Source organism: Chlorocebus sabaeus, chromosome 24, assembly GCF_047675955.1.
Source record: "Chlorocebus sabaeus isolate Y175 chromosome 24, mChlSab1.0.hap1, whole genome shotgun sequence".
Taxonomy (NCBI): domain Eukaryota; kingdom Metazoa; phylum Chordata; class Mammalia; order Primates; family Cercopithecidae; genus Chlorocebus; species Chlorocebus sabaeus.
Window position 1 is genome coordinate 11,244,370 of NC_132927.1, and position 22,271 is coordinate 11,266,640.

The following is a 22,271-nucleotide window of genomic DNA, read 5'->3' on the forward strand; positions in this document are numbered from 1 at the left end:
TTCACCTACAAGATAGAAACTACAAGGATAATATTAAAAAGAACTTACATTTTAATCTTTTTTCTTGCTACCCAAAGCCTTGGCCTAAATGGTTGAATCAAGTTGAATTTAGTGATCTCAATCATGATGGTGACTCACCATTTTATTACCAACAAGTGTAGAACTGTGTTTAGTTCTACAACAAGCAAACATCAAATATTGTACTTATAAAATCAGAACACCATTCCTATTATTTATTCACAACAAAATTTCACAAATGTTTATTTTAATATGCCTAGTTATATATGTAAATTTTAATTCTACTTTGATTTTACCATAATAGAAGTTGTTTTTCCTAATATATTATGAACATTTGACAATAAAGTTATAAAAAATTAAATAATTTTCTATATCAGCTCAACAGAAATGACCAAAAAAACTCCTATACTTTCAACATAAAGGTTTCTTTTAAGAGAAATCATCAAATTGTATTCATAACTATTCTACAATGACAACCCACTAACTGATTAGGCACCAGTGGTTACTTATGGTGAGAGATATATAATTTTTATATATATATATATATATATATATAAAAAATGCTAATGTTATTTCTCACACATTAAGTTTCCATCCATGGAACTACAAATAGCAAAACAATTAGGTCTGCTTCTTTAAAAATAACACTCAGATTCCATTATCTTACTAACAATTAGTCAAGTTATAATGATAGCTAGACTATATTGCATGAAAGTACATATAATATTTTGAAGCTAGATACATATTATTCCAGACTTTTTTTTTTTTTTTTGAGACAATGTCTCGCTCTGTTGCCCAGGCTGGAGTGCAGTGGCACAATCTTGGCTCACTGCAACCTTCAACTCCTGGGTTCAAGCAACTCTCCTGCCTCAGCCTCCCAAGTAGCTGGGACTACAGGTACCTGCCACCACACCTGGCTAATTTTTTGTTTTTTGTTTTTTGTTTTTTGTTTTTTGAGACGGAGTCTCGCTCTGTCGCCCAGGCTGGAGTGCAGTGGCTTGATCTCTGCTCACTGCAAGCTCTGCCTCCTGGGTTCATGCCATTCTCCTGCCTCAGCCTCTCAAGTAGCTGGGACTACAGGCGCCCGCTACCACACCTGGCTAATTTTTTGTATTTTTAGTAGAGACGGGGTTTCACCATGTTAGACAGGATGGGCTCCATCTCCTGACCTCATGATCCACCCGCCTCGGCCTCCCAAAGTGTTAAGATTACAGGCGTGAGCCATCACACTCAGCCCCAGACGTTTCTAAAACAGTTTGCCCTTGTGCTCCTGCAAATCACCACTAGGACAGGATAGGTAACCAAAAGCAGACTCATGTATTCATGTACTATTTTCAGGTCAGGCTAAAGGATTTTTTATAATGTACTTCAACTTTTGGTATGTGTTTAGAGATGGTTCCATAAAACTTGATCCATTGTAAAAAATAGGCAGCAGCCTGATAGCTTTAATAACAGACTATATTATTAGAAAGCATCATTCACATACTAATCTGAGCTGCTACAAATACCATATTTGGTTTCTTTTACAAATTCTAAAAGCAACTACACAAACTCACCTATACCTGGCACATCTGGCTACTGAAATCAGAGGTAAACTAGTGACTGAGTCAGGACTGTCTATCAATTTAGTTCAGATTCCAGAGAATTTGTGATTGCAGATGAACTTCATTATTTGGCTGTTAACAGGGGAAACCTGTATCAAGTAATTACACACAGTGTGGTCTCACCAAGTTGTAAGGATATTCACATATAAATTTTATTTAAAAATCTATTAGTAATTTTTGAGTGAAAGGAACAATAGCAGACAATATAACATTACTGGGCCAATTCTTGAATGGCAAACATTAAGAGTAAAAAAAAATTATTGAAAGCAGACACAATACATATGTAAAATTTCAGAAAGACTAGGAGATAAAACCCTAATCCTCTTTACCTCAATCTTATATAACAAAATATTGTTTCTAAAATGCAGTCCAAACTCTCATCTAGTCCTATTAAATAATAGCCAAGAAGTCAATTTTTAAATAAAATTTACTTTTACTTTTAAATATAAATATAAATATGCCCCCCCAAATATATCAAGATATTTTTAAAACTCTGGTAGTTAGAATATATTATTTAAAAACTCTGTAACTTAGGCTGGGCACAGTGGCTCACGCCTATAATCTCAGCACTTTGAGAGGCTGAGGTGGGCAGATTACTTGAGGCAGGCGATTACTTGGGACCAGGAGTTCGAAACCAGCCTGGCCAACATGGCAAAACCCCATCTCTACTAAAAATACAAAAATTAGCTGAGGGTGTTGGCGCACACCTGTAATCTCAGCTACTCAGGAGGCTGAGGCATAAGAATCTTGTGCCTGGGAGGCGGAGGGTGCAGTGAGCTGAGATTGTGCCGTTGCATTACAGCATGGCAACAGAGCCAAGAGTCTGTCTCAACACAAAACAAAACAACAACAACAAAAAAACACAACTCTATAACTCAACAACAAAAAGACAAACAACCCAATTTAAAAACAGGCAAAGAACTTGAATGGGTATTTCTCCAAAAAAATATACAAATGACCAATAAGCACATGAAATGATACTCAACATCATTGGTCATCAGGGAAATGTAAATCAAAACTATGAGATACCATTTTACACCCGATAGGATGACTATAATTTTTAAAAGCCACAGTATAATAACTCATGGCAAATGTATGGTGAAATTGGAACCCTCTGATAATGCAAGTGAGAATGTAAAGTGGCACAGCTGCTGGGAACAGCAGTTTGGCAGTTCCTCAAAAAGTTAAGCATAGATTACTATACAACCCAGCAATCCACTCCTAGGCATATATCCGCATGAATTTCAAACAAGGACTCAAGCAGATCCCTATATGCCAATATTCAATGCAGCATTATTTACAGTAACTAAAAGGTGGAAACAATCCAAATACCTATCAATAGATGAATGGATAAACAAAATGTGATATACACATACAATGGATTATTCAGCCATAAAAAGGAATGAAGTTCCTAATTGTGCTACAACATGGATGAACCCTGAAAATATGCTAAGTGAAATGAGCCAGATGCAAAAGGGATGAGCCGGATGCAAAAGGGCAAACATAACCTATCTCTATCTATACAAAATATCTAAAATAGGAAAATTTAAAGAGACAAAGTAGATCAGAGGTTCCTAGGGGCTGGGAGGAGGGAGAAAAACAAAGTTATAGCTTAATGGATACAAAATTTCTATTTCAAACTGAAGTAAACAGTGGTGATAGCTGTACAACACTGTGAATGTAATTGATGCCCTTTTAACTATTTTTAAATTTAATTTTTAAAATTTTAAAATTTAAAAATAGTCAAAGGGCATTAAATATACATTTTTTTAAATTACTAAACTTTATTGATACATAACTATCACCCAAAGTCAACAGTTTACATTAGTGTTCACTCTCAGTGTTACATATTCTATGAGTTTTCACAAATGTAGATAATGACAGGTATCCTCTTGTGGTTTGAAAACATTAAAGAAAAAAATTCCAGAAATAAATAATTCATAAGTTTTAAATTGCATGCTGTCCTGCCCCATCCCACCCAGGACATGAATCTTCCATTTGTCCTACATATCCACACTGTATACACCGTGTATATACCAAAGAGAAGCCATAAAGTGCTTCCTTTAAGTGAAAAGGTGAAATTTCTGGACTTAATAAGGAATAAAAAATTGTATGCTAAGCTTCCTAAGTTAATCTATGATACAAATGAATCTTCTATTCATGAAATTGTGAAGAAGGAAAATGAAATTTGTGCATAGTGTATATAGTTTGGTATTATCTGTGGTTTCAAGAATCCACTGAATGTCTTAGAACATATCCCCCATGGATATGGGAGCACTACTGTATTGTACACAATAGTCTCAATGCCCCAGAAACCCTCTGTGCTCTGACTATTCATCCCTCCCTTCTGAAAACCCCTGGCAACCACTTAGTCTTTTACTGTCTCCATAGCTTTGCCTTTTCCAGAATGTCACAGTTGGAATCATACAGTATGTAGCCTTTTCGGACAGTATAATGTATATAGGCATACACCCACATGAGTTTAAATATATAGTACATTTCTTTCAGTTAGTACATATGCATTTAAATTTCAGTTAGTACATATGCATTTAAATTTCCTCTGTGTTTTTTCATGGTTTAATAGCTAATTTCTTTTTAGTGCTGAGTAATATTCCATTGTCTTTATGTACCAGAGTTTATCCACTCACCTACTTAAGGACATCTTAGTTGCTTCAATGTTTTGGAGGTTCCAGATAACACTACTATAAACATCCACGTGCAGGTTTTTGTGTGAATGTAAGTTTCCAGTTCATTTGAGTAAATACTAAAGCATGCAATTGCCACATTATATAAAAGTATGTTTGGTAGTATAAGAAACTGCCAAACTGAGCTCCTAAGTGGCTATGCCATTTTTCATTTCCACCAGCAATAAATGGAGTTCCTGGTGCTCCACACGCTCACTAGCATTTGGTGTTGTCAGTGTTCTGGATTTCGGTCATTCTAATAAGTACACAGTCATATCTCATTGTTGTTTTAATTTACAATTCCCTAATGACATATGATGTTGAACATCTTTTCATATCCTTACTTGCCATCTATATGGCTTCTTTGGTGAGGTACCTGTTCAGATCTTTTGCCATTTTTTAATTGGGTTGCTCGTTTTTTTGTGTTTTTTGAGACAGGGTCTGGCTCTGTCACCCAGGCTGGAGGGCAGTGGCTCAATCAGCTCACTGCAACCTCCACCTCCTGTGTTCAAGCCATCCTCCCACCTCAGCCTCCTGAGTAGCCGGGACCACAGGCACGCACCACAATGCCTGGCTAATTTTTTTGTGTGTTTTTTTTTTGTAGAGATGGGGGTTTCACTATGCTTCCCAGGCTGGTCTCGAACTCCTGAGCTCAAGCAATCCACCCCCGTTGGCCTCCCAAAGTGTTGGGATTACAGGCATGAGCCATGGTGCCCAGCCCTCATTTTCTTAATATTGAGATTTAAGAGTTATTTGTATATTTTGGATAACAATCCTTCATCAGATTATCTTTTGCAAAACACTCTGTGGCTTGACTTCTCATTGTCTTGACAATGTCTTTTGCAGAGTAAAAGTGTTCATAATTTTAATGAAGTCCAGTTTATCAATTACTTCTTTCATGGGTTATGCCTTTTGTGTCATATCTAAAAAATTATCACCATATCCAAGGTCATCTGGGTTTTCTTCTGTGTTTTCTAGGGGTTTTACATTTAGATCTACAATCCATTTTGAGTTAATTTTTGTAAAAAGTGTAAAGTCTATGTCTAGATTTCTTTTTTTTTTACATGTGTATATCCAGGTTTTTCTAGCACTATTGATTGAAAAGACTATTTTTTCTACTGTTTTGCCTTTGCTGCTTTGTCAAAGGTCACTTGATTACATTTATGTGGGTCTATTTCAGAAGTGTTTATTCTGATTCATTGATCGATCTGTCTATACTTTCACCAATACCACACTTTATGGATTACTGTAGTTTCACAGTAAGTCTTGAAGCTGGGTGGTGTCAGTTCTCTGACTTAGTTTTTCAATACTGTGTTGGCTATTCTGGGTCTCCCGTCTTTCCATATAAACTTTAAAATCAGTTTACTGATAACCACAAAATAACTTGCTGGGATTTTGATTGGGAATGCATTGAACCTACATATTAAGTAGGGATAAGCCTACAGATCAAGATGGGAAGAACTGACATCTTGACAACACTGCGTATATCTTGTAGACATAATGAGCTATGTGATGCTGGGCAAATTTCCTAACTCTGAACTTCCATTTCTACTAAGTGATAGAGGATACATCCATCTACCATTACAGAATGATTCTAAGAAACAAAACAATTTATGTGTTGTTATAAGCCTAAATGAAAAAATGTTAATGAATAAATGAATAAAAATAAATGAATAAGTACTTGTTCCCTTCCCTTTTCTTTAAACAACCTACAGAAACATGAGAAAATCCACATTATGTTTTGATGGCAGGGAAAATTACCTGGAAGTCAATTTATTACTCAAATTAGAGAATTTTTAAAAATTAAGGAATTAATTTAGAAATAATAAGGTCCAAAGACAGCTATGTTTCACCCTTCCTGTGGTATCTGATGATGTCTACATAGAGCAATAGCAATCCACAAACAAACAGGTATTTTATGATATTGATGTATAGTGAAGGCTGAGATTCTTTAACATAGACAAATTAGTTAAAAATAACTGTGAGCCAGGCAGGGTGGCTCACGCCTGTAATCCCAGAACTTTGGGAAGCCAAGACGGGAGGATCACCTGAGGTTGGGAGTTCGCGACCAGCCTGACCAACATGGAGAAACCCTGTTTCTACTAAAAATACAAGATCAGCCAGGTGTGGTGGCACATCCCTGTAATCCCAGCTACTCGGGAGGCTGAGGCAGGAGAATCACTTAAACCCGGGAGGCAGAGGTTGTGGTTAGCCGAGATCGCACCATTGCACTCCAGCCTGCCCAACAAGAGCAAGACTCCATTTCAAAACAAAAATAAATAAAAATAAAAATAAAAATACCTGTGAATAGGCCAGGTGTGGTGGCTCACATTCTGTAATCCCAGCACTTTGGGAGGCCAAGGCAGGTGGATCACCTGAGGTCAGGAGTTTGAGACCAGCCTGGCCAACATGGCAAAACCCCATCTCTACTAAAAATACAAAAGTTAGCTGGGTGTGGTGGCATGCACCTATAATCCCAGCTACTTGGGAGGCTGAGGTGGGAGAATCACTTGAACCAGGGAGATGGAGTCTGCAGTGAGCTGAGATTACACCACTGCACTCCAGCCTGGGCGACAGAGTGAGACTCCGTCTCAAAAAACAAAACAAAATTAAAAAATCCTGTGAATGAATAATTGATTAGGCCAGGCGTGCGGGCTCACGCCTGTAATCCCAACACTTTAGGAGGTTGAGGTGGGTGAATTGCTTGATCTTAGGAATACCAGACCAGCCTGAGCAACATGATGAAACGCCATCTCTACAAAAAATTAGCTGGGCATGGGTGGTGTGCACCTGTAGTCCCAGTTACTAAGAAAGCTGGCTTGAACCCAAGAGGTCAAGGTTGCAGTGAGCTGAGATCACGCCATTGCACACTCCAGCCTGGGTGACAGGGTGAGACCCTGTCTCAAAAACAAAATCAAAAAAACAAAAAATAATTGATCAGCTTATTTACTTTTCTCATATCAAGGGTCTATTCCAAGTTAACTGTATACAAGGGATATGGCACAGTCTATTTAGTCAGGAAATTATGACTGATCGCTCCTATGGCCAAATTCAATCATACTTTGTAGTAAACTTCCTACAAATGTCACAAGTAGGATTCACCAATGGAAGTCTTCTTCAAAATGCTACGTTATAACAGGCAAAATATTTACTAATTGAAATTTTGAATTAATGTGCTTTGTACTCAAAGTTACAAATTAGCCAGAAAATATGCAGGTAGCTCATGTTCAAATCTGAAAAAGGGACATTCATGAGCTAAATAACAGCATGCTGACCCCCAGAATCTACACAGTCCTCATCTCAAATCACCTCACAGCACCTAAAAGAATTAAAAAAGTATAGGAAAAGTTACTACATGGGGCCGGGCATGGTGGCTCACGCCTATAATCCCAGCACTTTGGGAGGCCGATATAGGCAGATTAACTGAGGTTAGGAGTTCAAGACCAGCCTGGCCAACATGGTGAAACCCAGTCTCCACTAAAAAATACAAAATCTAGCCAGGCATGGTGGCATGCGCCTGTAGTCCCAGCTACTCAGGAGGCTAAGGCAGGAGATCACTTGAATCCAGGAAGGTTGCAGTGGGCCGAGACTGCGCCACTGTACTCCAGCCTGGGCGATAGAGTGAGACTGCATCTCAAAAAAAAAAAAAAAAAAGTTCCTACATGGGTCGGGTGCAGCGGTTCACATCCGTAATCCCAGCACTTTGGGAGGGCGAGGTGGGCGGATCACTTGAGGTCAGGAGTTTGAGACCAGCCTGGCCAAACTGGAGAAACCCCGTCTCTACTAAAAACACTAAAATTACCTGGGAGTGGTGGCACATGCCTTTAATCCCAGCTACTAGAGGGGCTGAAGCAGGAGAATCACTTGAACCCGAGAGACAGGGGGTTCCAGTGAGCCAAGATCGTGCCACTGCACTCTAGCCTGGGCAACAAGAACGAAACTGCCTCGAAAAAAAATTCAGATAAATAAATGCTTACCATATTTAAACATGAATTTTAAAAATACCTTGCATATACAAAAATCCGTGTTCAATTCTTTAAGACTGGGCTTAGTTTTTATACCTTGAATTAAAATTTTCAAGAGGCATTCCAAAAAATTAGAGACTTTATTTGTACTTATTGTTAATGAATACTTACATGTTTACTTATATTTGTACCTATGCATATATTCATCTGATTTATAACTAATTCCATTTAAAGGTTACAATCTTTGACATAGTCCAAACAAAACACATGAAAACATGCTCAAGGACATACATTTACTACTATAATTCCCACAAATTTTGCATCCCAAACCCTATACTTAACAGAAGACATAAACAAGTAATACAGTAATTTATTTTTCTGGTTAATAGTAGCAAGTTGGCCAGGCACAGTGGCTCCTGTCTGTAATCCCAGCACTTCAAGAGACTGAAGTGGGAGGAGCGCTTGAAGCCAGGAGTTTGACACCAGCATGAGCAATATAGCAAGACCCTGTCTCTACTTAAAAAAAAAAAAATTTTTTTTAAATTAAAAATTAGGGCATGGTAGCATGCACCTGTAGTCCTAGGTACTCCGGAGGATAAGCAGGAAGACTGCTTGAACCCAGGAGTTTGAAGCTACAGTGAGCTACGATCTCACCACTGCACTCCAGCCTAGGCAAGAGACCAAGATTCCATCTCTTTAAAAAAAAAAAAAAAAAGTGAGAGATGTATCAAAAGACTTATACAGGAGCATGTCATGCTTCATTCACTCACTTAAAAATTACTCTGTCAGACAATGTGCTAGTTAGATGACCTTGTACAAAGTCAATTAACCTTCCTGAGTCTCAGGTTTTTCCTTGTTAAATTAGAATTACAACACTCTTCCAGAACTGACCAAAATGCATATAAAGCACTTAGCACAGTGCCTGATCATAGTCAATTCTCAAATGCTAGTTATAGCTATAATAGTTAATGTCAGGTAAAATGAGAACTTGAACAAAAAGTTTCTGAAAGAACTTATCGACACTGGTGTTTCAGGAGCAAAGTAAAAGAAGTAGGTAAGAGTGATCTCAGATTTCTTTTTTTAACATTATGGTACTGTTCACTAAAAATAGGAAACCAAGGAAGACACAAGACAGGCGGGAGAAAGCATTTTGAAGTCTGAGATGCCTAAAAGGGACCAGAATGGAGAAATAATGATTTAGAATAGTCATTGTGGAGAAGAGAAGAGGTTGCTGAGCTAAAACATGTAAAAGAACTTTTAATCGGTTGCAGACTCAGCTGAGATTTTAAATTCCTAGCTACATGTTTGTGTGATTTTTCTCCAACAGCACCCAGCTGACACAGATCATCAACTGTCTGAATTTTAGGTGGTTACAGCGTTTCTTTATTGTGTGTGCCAAAGGGAATGACTGTTAAAGTACAGAATGGATTTTTCCAAGTAAACAAAAGTAGGGACCAGGTGCGGTGGCTCATGCCTGTAATCCCAACACTTTGGGAGGCCGAGGCGGGTCGATCACGTGAGGTCAGGAGTTCGAGACCAGCCTGACCAACATGGTGAAACTCCGTCACTACTAAAAATACAAAATTAGCCGGGCGTGGTGGCACATGCCTGTAATCCCAGCTACTTGGGAGGCTGAGGCAGGAGAATCACTTGAACCTGGGAGACTGCAGTGAGCTGAGATCGCACCATTGCACTGCAGCCTGGGCAACAAGAGGGAAACTTCGTCTCAAAAAAAAAAAAAAAAAAAAAAGAGGCGGGGGGGATGTATAAATGACTGAATGAGAGTTAGCATCCATTGCTCTTCAGCAGCTGAGCAGTGTTACCTAGGTAAATTTCAGTTTTGAAAATTCTAACATCATTGTTGAACTAGATTGTTTAGATGAGTACTATACCACAGTATGACTAGAAGGAAAAAAGGATGAAAGAAAAGTTATTTCAGCCAGGCGTGGTGGCTCATGCCTGTAATTCCAGCACTTTGAGGGGCCAGCCAGGGCAGGCAGATCACCTGAGCTCAGGAGTTCGAGACCAGCCTGGCCAACATGGTGAAACCCTGTCTCTACCAAAGACACAAAAATTAGCTAGGCATGGTGGTGGGCGCCTGTAATCCCAGCTACTCAGGAGGCTGAGGCAGGAGAATCGCTTGAACATGGGAGGTGGAGGTTGCAGTGAGCTGAGATCGAGCCACTGAACTCCAGCCTGGGCGAGAGAGCGAAACTCCATCTTTAAAAAAAAAAAAAAGTTGTTTCAATGGAATATCAGTAGGCAATTTGTCAAATAATTTAAAAATTAATAAAAATCACTTACCCATTTTGAAAAGAACAGCTTTGTGTTTCCGAATCATCACTATCACTGATGATAATAGTTTCTCCATCCACACTGTTAACATGTCCATTAGCAAAACCATTTTGATGTGATGGAGGGAGGACTTCCAAAATCCTACACTGCAACCTGAAATAAAATGATACATTTAAAAATGCAAATCATTTGATATTTTACAGCCAAACATTTCAGAGCAACCGATTTGTTTTGAACCAGTTATTGTGTTTTGCAGAGTCTATTAGCTGACTGATTTAAACAATTTAATTGAAAATCTGTGGGGCCAGGCTTGGTGGCTCATGCCTATAATCCCAGCACTTTGGGAGGCTGAGGCAGGCGGATCACGAGGTCAAGAGATCGAGACCATCCTGGCTAACACGGTGAAACTCCTTCTCTACTAAAAAGACAAAAAAATAGCCAGGCGTTGTGGCGGGCACCTGTAATCCCAGTTACTTGGGAGGCTGAGGCAGGAGAATGGTGTGACCCCGGTAGGCGGAACCTGCAGTGAGCCGAGATCACGCCACTGCACTCCAGTCTAGGAGACAGAGCGAGACTCCGTCTCAAAAAAAAAAAAAAAAAAGAAAGAAAGAAAATCTGTAACATTTAATTTAAGCAAATATTAGACATAATTTAAAGCTGTAAAACTATTTTAAAACACAATTTATCAAGATTATACAAAATTATCTGATTTCCTTCCTTCTGCTAGCTCTGGATTGTTTGTTCTTCTTCTAGTTCCTTAGGTTGTAAAGTTAGGTTGCTGATGTGAGATCTTTCTTGTATTTTAATATAAGGATTTACAGCTAAAAACTTCCCCCTTAGCACTGCTTTTGCTGTATCCTATAAATTTTGGTATATTTTTGTTTTCATTCATCTCTAAGTTATTTTCTAATTTTCCTTAGGATTTCTTCTTTGCTCCACTGCTTGTTTAAGAACGTGTTTTAAATTTTCATAAATTTGTGAATTTTCCAGTTTTCCTTTGTTAATGATTGCTAAATTCATGTTGTTGTGGTCAGAGAAGATACTTTGCATGAGCTTGTGATGCTTAATTTTAGGTGTCAACTTGACTGCAAAAGCAGATACTCACTAAAGTATTATTGCTGAGTGTGTCTATGAGGGCGTTTCCAGAGAAGAGTGGTGTGTGAGTCAGCGGACTGAGTCGGGGAAGATTCTCCCTCAATGTGAGTAGGCACCATCCAATTAACTGGGGGCCCAGACAGAACAAAAAGGCAGAGAAAAGACAAGTTTATTCTGATTCCTGGAGCTGGGACACCTCTCTTCTCCTGCCTTTGGACATCAGCAACTCCAGGTCCTCCAGCCTTTGGATTTTGGGACTTGTACCAGTGTCCCCTCCTCCATACTCTCTCCCTATCCCTTCTCCTATCTCTCTCTCTCGATATGTATCTCCTGTTGGTTCTGTCTCTCTGGAAAACTCTGTCTAATACAGATATATACCTTCTAAAATCCAATGAGACTAAATTTGTGACCTAGTATAAGGTTTATCCTGGAGAATATGCCATGTGCACTTGAGAAGAATGTGTATTGTTGTTGGGTTGAGTGTTCTGTTTATGTCTGTTACATCTAGTTGATTTATTGCATTGTTCAGATCCTCTATTTCTTAACTTCTGCCAGGTTGTTCCATCCATTATGGAAGGTGGAGTACTGAAGTCTCCAGCGATTATTGTGAAAAGGTGTTTCTCTTAGCAGTTATATTCCTAACTAAAGTTAACTGTTTAGAAAGTCATATATTGGCACAGTATCTTATTTTACAGATTTGGGGCCTTATAATTTTTGAAAGTATCCAATATTTTAAATTCTAAAATTCTTCAGACTATAACCTTTTTATTCTCATGAATTTTGTTGTGACTTCTGATCTCTGGAAAGCTTCCTATTCACTAACTCTATCACCCCTATTCTGGCTTCCTTTACTCTGCATACTATATCTGGATTTTATGGGCCATGATTTTAGACTCATTCAACCACAATTAAAATATTCCTTAATCCCATCTCTATTGTGCCAATTTTCAATGCTAGAAAAGACAGCACCTGTTTTCTCTCCACACTCACTCTTGTTTCAAATTCTTTACTTCCTGCCTTGAAATCATGAGTCTCCTATGAATTCAAGGTTAGGATCTCACTGTTATGGTTGAGATAACATTTGTTCGTTCTCAAAACAGATTTCCAAAACTTTCTCCTTTCCTTAAGTCCCAGTCTTAGTGCTTTAACATTAGAAAATGAAAGAAGAGATCTTGACTTAGGCTCTTTGACTTCCTTCTCAACATCAAATGTCCATATCCTTTATAACTGTTCCAGCCCGTAACCTCTTCTCTTATCCCGCTGCATTGTTTCTCCTCCTGTGTATCTTCAGTTTTCCTCTGCTAAGAAACATACTCTTCAATATACCAGAAAGTTTACATCTATCTCTAGCTTTCTAGAGACTCCAGGGTATGGTCTCTTCTCACTCCCTAGAGGGACCTGGCATTGCTGAAGCCCAAGTAGATTCCAAGAACAAAAACAATCCAATTTTTATAAATATCCCCTTATATGGAAGCAGAGTGATTGCCAAAGCAAGGGGAAGGCCAAGCAAAGATAATCTGCCTCTGTACCTGCTCTGTAGACATTTTGCTTCTTGTAAAGACCATTTGCACGCCTGTAATCCCAGCACTTGGAGACGGTGAGAAAGGCAGATCAATTGCTTGAGGCCAGGATTTCAAGACCAGCTTGGCCAACATGGCAAAACCCCGTCTCTACTAAAAATACAAAAATTAGCTGGGTGTGGTGGCACGCACCTGTAATCCCATCTACTTGGGAGGCTGAGGCACAAGAAGTGCTTGAACCCAGGAGGCGGAAGTTGCAGTGAGCCGAGATTATGCCACTGCACTCCAGCCTGGGCAACAGAGTGAGACTCTGTCTTAAAAAAATTTTTAAAAAGCCAGGCGTGGTGGTGCTGCACACGGGTAATACTGGCTATTCAGATCCTGCAACTGCAAGCACCCCAGCTTGGGTGACAGAGTGAGACTATCAAAAAAACAAAACAAAACAAAAAAACAAAAGAAACATTTCATTGGCTAAAAAATAAATTAATAGCAACTTCCTATCAATTTATAATCTGCTCTTTAATGTACCCTCTTCTCCCAGCACTTATTCACCCATCAGTGAAGTCTTCTCTCCTTCCATTTACTGTCATGTGGTTCAAAAGTGTGACTTAGATTGTCTCTCCACTTCCCTACCCTTCTTACAATTTTGGTCATCATGTAAAAAACTTATCCCAAGAAAGTCACAGTAATCTAACTATTGGTCAACAAATCCAAAGTCTTGTCTTAGTTGTCTTAATCTTCTGTAAACCGTTATCCAACCCCTTACTAAAAAATTCCACCTCTATTTTTATGGTACAAAATCTTCCCTATTCATCATCTAACCTACCTCCCTGACTATATTTTTTTCTGTCTTTGCCTGCTTCTTTATCTCCTCATACTACCAAAATAGACACTGATTTCCCCAAAGTGCTACTGCGTATCTCTTGGTTGGTATATACTTTCCCTTGGTGATTCATCTCAGCTCTAGATAACTGATTGTCTGACTCTCAACTTCTAGAAATGTGGTCCAAAAAATCCATTTCTTCTCCAGAGGGAGTTTATATAACTAATGAGGTTTCATCTCTATTAAGAGAGTCACAATAATAGTGTTGGTGAGGATGTAGAACCACCTTGAAAAACAGTATGACAGCTCCTCATTTACCATATGACCCTATAATTCCACTTTTAGCTATATACCTGAGAGACATGAAACACATGTCCACACAAACTTGAACATAAATGTTCAAAACAGCATTACTCCAAACAATCCAAATATCCATCAACTGATCATTAAAATGTGTTATATACCATACAATAAAATACTATCCAGCAAAAAAAAATAAACAGGAATGAAGTACTGATACATGGTACAATATTTATGAATCTTGAAAACATTATGCTAATGAAAGGGGCCAGACACAAAAGACCACCTATCGTAGGAATCCATTTATATGAAATATCCAGAAAGGCAAATCTCTAGAGAGAAGATAGACAAAGTAGGTACCAGAAACTTGGTGGCAGGGGGTGGGGCGGGCAGTGTAAGGGGACAGGAGGGCCATGGGCAGTGACTGCTAATGGGCAAAGCTTTCTTTCTGAGATTTTGAAAATGTTTGAAAATTAAAACTACATTTTAAATGGGTGAATTTTATGGTATGTGAAATATATCTCAATGCAGTCATTAAAAAATAGTTGCAAAATATAGTAGGGAGTAAATATAAAGGAGAGAGAGCATTGCTGGGATTATATTTATGGTATCTCTACAACTCCTTTTTTTTTTTTGAGTCTCGCTCTGTCCCCCAAGCAATGTGCAATCTCAGCTCACTGCAACTGCTGCCTCCAGGGTTCAACTGATTCTCCCACCTCAGCATCCCAAGTAGCTGGGACTACAGACACGCGCCACCATGCCCAGCTAATATTTTGTATTTTTAGTAGAGATGGGGTTTCTCCATGTTGGCCAGGCTGGAGCTGCTATAACTCTTATGTAATCCTGGGGAAGGTTTTATTAACTACAAATATTCTAAGCATATAAATACCTACCATTGGGCTAAATCTCTATTCTCTGAGAAAAAGTGGTTCCAGATTAGATACTCTGCTGTCTGTATCATTCATTTGGTTATCCCATACCATTAACAAATTTTGATATACTGTGGGCATCCTGTCTCATTTACTAACTCTATTCTCCTAGGAACTTTATTCTTCCCATGTTCTATCCTCTTCCAAATGGCTAATAGAGCTGCCATGTTCTCCCAAAATAGTGGCCAGAGTTAGTTGATACAGGGTAGGCTCTACTTTGCTTGAGCTCATATATCTTTTCTAAGATTTTTAAACTTGGAATCTAGAAGGTAAAAATCAGTCCTTGTCTCCCATCATGAAAGCTGTAAGACAAAATTCTGGTGCTGTCGGCAGTCATATATCATGGAGGAGACAGTGTGCAGTGAGAGGTACTAAAATCTATAAGACAGAAGAGATGGCAAGGGTACTAGAGGCAATTAGTTCTTTTATTCCTGTTCTTCCTCAGATTTAGCTGCACCTTGCCCATTCCAGGCTTAGCTGTTTAATCTTTCCTTCCATTTAACAAACGAATAATTCTACACTCAAACAAAAGAAAACATAATTGGCTCCACGGCACCCTAAAGCTTAAGAATCAACAAAATGTATGCTATATGGGTCAACCCAAAGTCCTCAAAGCATCTGACCTTCTACCTTCTACTCATTTGCCCTCACTGAGATTTACGTAAGTTCAATTAAATTTAAACATCCTAGTCTTGGTCCTTTTCAAGCTGCTCTTTTTAAAAAATTGAGAGGAAAAAAAAAGACTCACTAAAATCAGAAGTGAAAGTAAGAATATTATTGCTGATTTTACAGAAATAAAAAAGGTTATAAGAGAACACTGGCTGGGTGGGATAGCTCACACCTAATCCCAGCACTTTGGCAGGCTGAGGAGGGGAGATGGCTTGAGCCCAGGAGTTCAAGACCAGCTTGGGTAACATGGAGAAACCCTGCCTCTACAAAAATACAAAAATTAGCCAGGCATACTGGTGTGCACTTGCAGTCCCAGCTACCCGGCAGGCTGAGGTTGGAGGATCGTTGAGTCCAGGAGGTAGAGGCTGTCTCAGAAAATATATATATGTATGTATATATGTATATATGTAGGTATGTATATTTCCTAACAAAGAAAAGCCCAAGAACAGATGGCTTCACTGGGGAATTCTATTCAACACTTACAGAAGCATTAACATACATTATCTCAAAATCTCCAAAGAACTAAAGAAGAGGGAATACTTCCTAATTCATTCTACAAAGCCAGCATTACCCTGATACCCAGGCAGACAAAGAGGTGGCAGAATATATGAAGAACTCTTACAACTCAAAAAAAAAAAAAAAAGAAAAGAAAAGAAAAACCAACCCCAAACCACTCAATTCAAAGATAGGCAAAAGACTTGAATACACATTTCTCCAAGAAGATACAAACAGCAATAAGCACATGAAAGACGCTCAGCATCATCTGTCATAAGGAAAATACAAAATCAAAACCACAATGAGATACCACTTCACACTAAGATGGTTATGTATTTTTTCTTTTTTTAAAATACAGAAATTAACAAGTGTTAATGAGAATGTAAAGAAATTGGAACCCCAGTGCATTGCTGGTGGCAATATAAAATGGTACAACTGCTGTAGAGAACAGTTTGTAAATTCCTCAAAAAGTTAAACATATAATTACTATATAGCCGAGCAATTCCACTTCCAGGTATATACCCAAAAGAATTGAAAACAAGAACTCAGATACTCATACACCAATGCTCATAGCAGTATTATTCACAATAGCTAAAAGGTGGAATCAACCCAAGTGTCCATCAACAGATGAATGGATAAGTCAACTGTGGTATATACATATAATGGAACATTCAGAAATAAAAAGGAATAAATTTCTGATACATGCTACAATGTGGATGAACCTTGAAAACATGTTCATAGGCTGGGCAATAGAGTGAGACCCCCAACTCTACAAAAAAAAAAAATTTAAAAATTAGCCAGGTGACCGGATGCGGTGGCTCATGCCTGTAATCCCAGCACTTTGGGAGGCCGAGGCGGGCTGATCACAAGGTCAGGAGATCAAGACCATCCTGGCTAACACAGTAAAACCCCATCTCTAATAAAAAATACAAAAAATTAGCCGGACATGGTGGCGGGCGCCTGTAATCCCAGCTACTTGGGAGGCTGAGGCAGGAGAATGGCGTGAACCCAGGAGCCACAGCTTGCAGTGAGCCAAAATTGCGCCACTGCACTCCAGCCTGTGTGACAGAGCGAGACTCTGTCTCAAAAAAAAATAAATAAATAAAAGTAAAAATAAAAATTAGCCAGGTGTGGTGGTGCACACCAGTGGTCCCAGCTGCTAGGGAGGCTGTGAAGGGAAGATCGCTTGAGCCTGGGAAGTTGAGGATGCAGTGAGCTGTGATTATACCACTACACTTCAGCCTGGGCAACAGTGTGAGATGCTGTCTCAAAAAAAAACCCCAAGCTTGGCCAGGCACGGTGGCTCAGGCCTGTAATCCCAGCACTCTGGGAGGCTGAGGCGGGCGGATCGTAAGATCAGGAGTTTGAGACCAGCCTGACCAAACATAGTGAAACCCCGTCTCTACTAAAAATACAAAAATTAGCTAGACGTGGCGGTGCATGCCTAAAATCCCAGCTACTTGGGAGGCTGAGACAGGAGAATCACTTGAACCTGGGAGGCGGAGGTTGCAGTGAGCAGACATTGCGCCACTGCACTCTAGCCTGGGTGACAGAGTGAGACTCCATCTCAAAAAACAAAACAAAACAAAACTCCCAAGCAAACAAAAAAGAAAACATTCTGTTTAGTGAAATAAGCCACAAAAGGGCCGGGCGCGGTGGCTCAAGCCTGTAATCCCAGCACTTTGGGAGGCCGAGATGGGTGGATCACGAGGTCAAGAGATCGAGACCATCCTGGCTAACACAGTGAAACCCAGTCTCTACTAAAAAATACAAAAAACTAGCCGGGCGAGGTGGCGGGCGCCTGTAGTCCCAGCTACTCGGGAGGCTGAGGCAGGAGAATGGCGTGAATCCAGGAGGCGGAGCTTGCAGTGAGCTGAGATCTGGCCACTGCACTCCAGCCTGGGCAAGAGAGCCAGACTCCGCCTCAAAAAAAAAAAAAAAAAAAAAAGCCACAAAAGGACAAATATATGATTCCACTTATATGACGTATCTGGAATAGGCAAATTCATAGAGAAAGAACATAGAATAAAGGTTACCAGAAGCTGGGGGAAGGATAGAATGGGGGAGTTATTGCTTAATAGGTGCAGAGTTTCTGTTTGGGATGATGAAAAAGTTCTGGAAATAGTGGTGATATTTACACAATACTGTGTACAACATTAAGTACACTGTGAATGTACTTAATGCCACTGAACTGCACACTTAAAATGACTAAAATAGTAAAACTTTTATTTTACTAAAATGAAAAAAAACACAACTTTTTTTATTCTAAGAGAAAAGCTTGAGAAGAGGCTCAATTACCAATCCTACATTGGTAGCAAACGGAAATGATGTCTACAGAACTACAGGCTGACTTTCACCACTGACTGATAGAAATAAACCAGTGTTTCTCAAGAGGAACAACTACAGGAAATCATATCAAAACCTGTTAGGTAATTATGTAGCCTATTGATAAAAAGGTTCTGTACTTTTGTAACATGAGCTATACAAAAATATGAAAGAAATCAAATGGATCTGCCTTTGAAGGGCTTAGATATCAGATCTATCAGGGCTCATATTACTAAGGCTTCTGGGAAGTAATGAAGGAAGTTTTTCAGGGACCCTATGACGAGGTTTCTCAAGTTAGAAACAGAGATGATCTTTGCTGGCAGAGCCCCGATGAATGCCCCTTAAGTGGTAACAGTAGTGGTGGTCATGAGGCAAATACAGGGTAAATGAGTCCACTTGGAACCCAAGTACAGTTGATGTGAGGCCTGACAGTCATCAGTGGGAACAACTGACCACAGTAGGTCCCACAGGGCTACAATAATTTGAGGACTAATATATTTAAAACCAACAGAAAGAAATGCAATTCCCTGACACTGGAATTACGGAGAAGGAAACCAGTGCAACACAGGGACGTTGCCCAGAAGTAAATTATATACATTGTAATAGTTATTGTCAATGCTACTATTAACTTTGTAGCACACCCAAACCACTGGTAGCATTCCTTGCCAATCTAATCAAGGCTAGCCCTTCCCATAGGTACTTAGGTAAACTTACGTTACTCAAGATGTCAAGTCAACATCTAATAGATTTCCAGAGACTTAGTCTATGTCTTTCATAGCTACTTGTTACCATTTATTGATTCTAGGGAGTTCAAACAAGTTTATAGGAGTGTATGTAAAAAACAGAGATTCATGAATTAAGACCCAGCTAGAGGATCTTCAAGAGCATAGAAACTATTTGAATTAAAGTTACGCTCCATTATTTGAAAATACAGTGGAAGAATGATTAAGAGTCCTTATTATTAGCGTTCATGTGCGCCAGATTAAATATGTAATTTACATATATGTCTCTCCTCATATATCAGTCAACTCCATAAATTATACATTTTCTAGAAGACGAAATTTCGGCTCAGATTTTTTTCTTTCTTTCTTTCTTTTTTTTTTGAGATGGAGTCTCGCTCTGTTGCCCAGGCTGGAGTGCGGTGGCACCATCTCAGCTCACTGCAACCTCCACCTCCAGAGTTCACACCATTCTCCTGCCTCAGCCTCCCCAGTAGCTGGGATTACAGGCATGCACCACCATGCCCAGCTAACTGTTGTATTTTTAGTAAAGACAGGGTTTCACGGTGTTAGCCAGGATGGTCTCGATCTCCTGACCTTGTGATCCACCCGCCTCTGCTTCCCAAAGTGCTAGGATTACAGACGTGAGCCACTGCGTCCTGCCCAGGGTCAGCTTTAAATAATTTGATCTCAGTCACACAATCAGTAATGGTACAGCCAAAACTTAAACCGTGTGACTCTCAAGCCCATATACTTTCTAATTTTCCACTCTACTACTAGAGTTGAAGGGAACGGAAGGATTATGTTGACCCAAGGGTATTTCACAACTTTAAGCCCAGGCAATGTGACGCTCCTTAAAGTGCTAACAACTTAAACATTTCAGAGTGAAAGCAAGACTGTGGAATGGGAGTAAGTATAGTATAAGGGCACAACATTAATTAGTCATAAATCTGTAATAAACTGAACATGGAAATAGATTTTTTTTTTTTTTGAGATGGAGTTTCACTCTCATTGCCAGTCTGGGATGCAATGGCGCGATCTCAGCTGACTGCAACCTCTGCCTCTTGGGTTCAAGCAATTCTCCTGCCTCAGCTTCCCAAGTAGCTGGGATTACCAGCATGTGCCACCGTGCCCAGCTAATTTTGTATGTTTAGTAGAGATGGGGTTTCTCCATGTTGGTCAGGCTGGTCTCAAACTCCCGACCTCAGGTGATCTGCCCACCTCAGCCTCCCAAAGTGTTAGGATTACAGGCGTGAGCCACTGCGCCCAGCTGGAAATAGCTTTTTATGAGGATAGTCTGGAATGTATATACCTTCCAGTAAAAAGCTATTTTTAGTAGCAATTTAAATTTATATCTCAAAAATTCAATGAAACAAAAGCAAATTATAAAACTTTCTATAACTGAGACATATGCAGAATTTCTACAAGGTATTTCAGGTAGAAGGTAAATAGTTAACAGCAAAGGGAAAGGAGATCTAGAAGCCTGGGAAGACCTACTTGAAATAAGACACTGACCCTCTGTTTGGGTCTCCAAAAATGGAATACGCTGAATCTATAGCATACTTCACATCTGCTCCCCATTCTGCCTCATTAACCTTTATTTTCCAGTAATACAGGTGCAGGAATATTTATAAAAAATACTATGCTTGGACAATTAAGTCGATATTTTCTAACAGTGAACTGATTAATTTGAAGTTTAGAGTTAAAAAATGAAAACCTTAAATTAAGGTTATGTGATACCTCATTTTAAGTGGAAGAAACCACAGCATTCAAGTGAGTCAGCTACTCACACAAAAAGACTGAATTATGTTGATTACTTGTCAATGAGAAAAAAGAAGTCAGGAAAAGATTGCTTTGTTTATAATTCCTCACTTTTTTAGAGAAATACATCAATGTAGCTCAAAGAATGTTTCTTTTTAAAAATTTATTATTTTTAGTAGACACAGGGTCTTGCTATGTTGCCCAGGCTGGCCTCAAACTCCTGGGTTCAAGCAATCCTTCCACCTCGGCCTCCCAAAGTGCTAGGATTATAGGCATGAGCAACCATGCCTGGCCTAAAAGAATGTTTCATTTTTAACTGTTCTGAGACCCTTTATGGACTACAGAACCAGACCTTATTATTTCTCCAACTGGCATGACCTATTATAAGTCTAAATATCACAAGATAATAATCACTAGATTCTTACTGAAGACTAAATCCATTATTAAAGATATATTTAATACAAATAAGTCTTTTTTTTTCTTTTTGAGACAGGGTCTTTGTTGCTCAGGCTGGAGTGCAGTGGTGTGATCTTGGTTCACTGCCATTTCTGCCTCCCAGTCTCAAGCAATCCTCTAACCTCAGCCTCCTAAGTAGCTGGGACTACAGGTGAATACCACCATCCCCAGCTAATTTTTTTTTTTTGGTAGAGATGGGTTTTTGCCATGTTGCTCAGGCTTGTTTTGAACTCCTGGCCTCAAACAATCCTCCTGCCTCAGTCTCTCCAAGTGCTGGGATTACAGGCATGAGCCACTAAGCCCAGTCACAAAAATCTTTAGAAAGAAAATTCTACACACAAAATCCATGGATTAAACCCTACATATTTCTAATTAGTTTCCAAATATCTGGATATTATTAATATGCTGCTTAACCTCCTTAGTATTCAAAAGTATCTTATTAAAGCCTTATTAATTAGTGTGGCTACAGAATCAACCCAATTAATTAAAACTACCAAAAACTTTAAAATTCCAACTAGTATATTCAAATAAATAGGTATTCAATTGTTTGTGGACTCAGCTTTATGTCAGCCAGCACATTGGCACAAACATGTAAGACAGTCTTGCCTCCTTA

At 39.1% G+C, this 22,271-nt stretch overlaps 1 protein-coding gene across 4 annotated transcripts in view; it reads right to left on the reverse strand.

Annotated features, from left to right (window-relative positions):
• Positions 1-22,271, reverse strand: part of BAZ1A (bromodomain adjacent to zinc finger domain 1A) — a 231,106-nt gene that overhangs the window by 67,993 nt on the left and 140,842 nt on the right. For all 4 annotated transcript variants that reach the window (XM_073010925.1, XM_073010924.1, XM_037983884.2 and 1 more), the window contains one exon: positions 10,576-10,719. In XM_073010925.1, the coding sequence (XP_072867026.1) occupies positions 10,576-10,719 (144 nt within the window). The remainder of the gene's footprint in view (positions 1-10,575; positions 10,720-22,271) is intronic.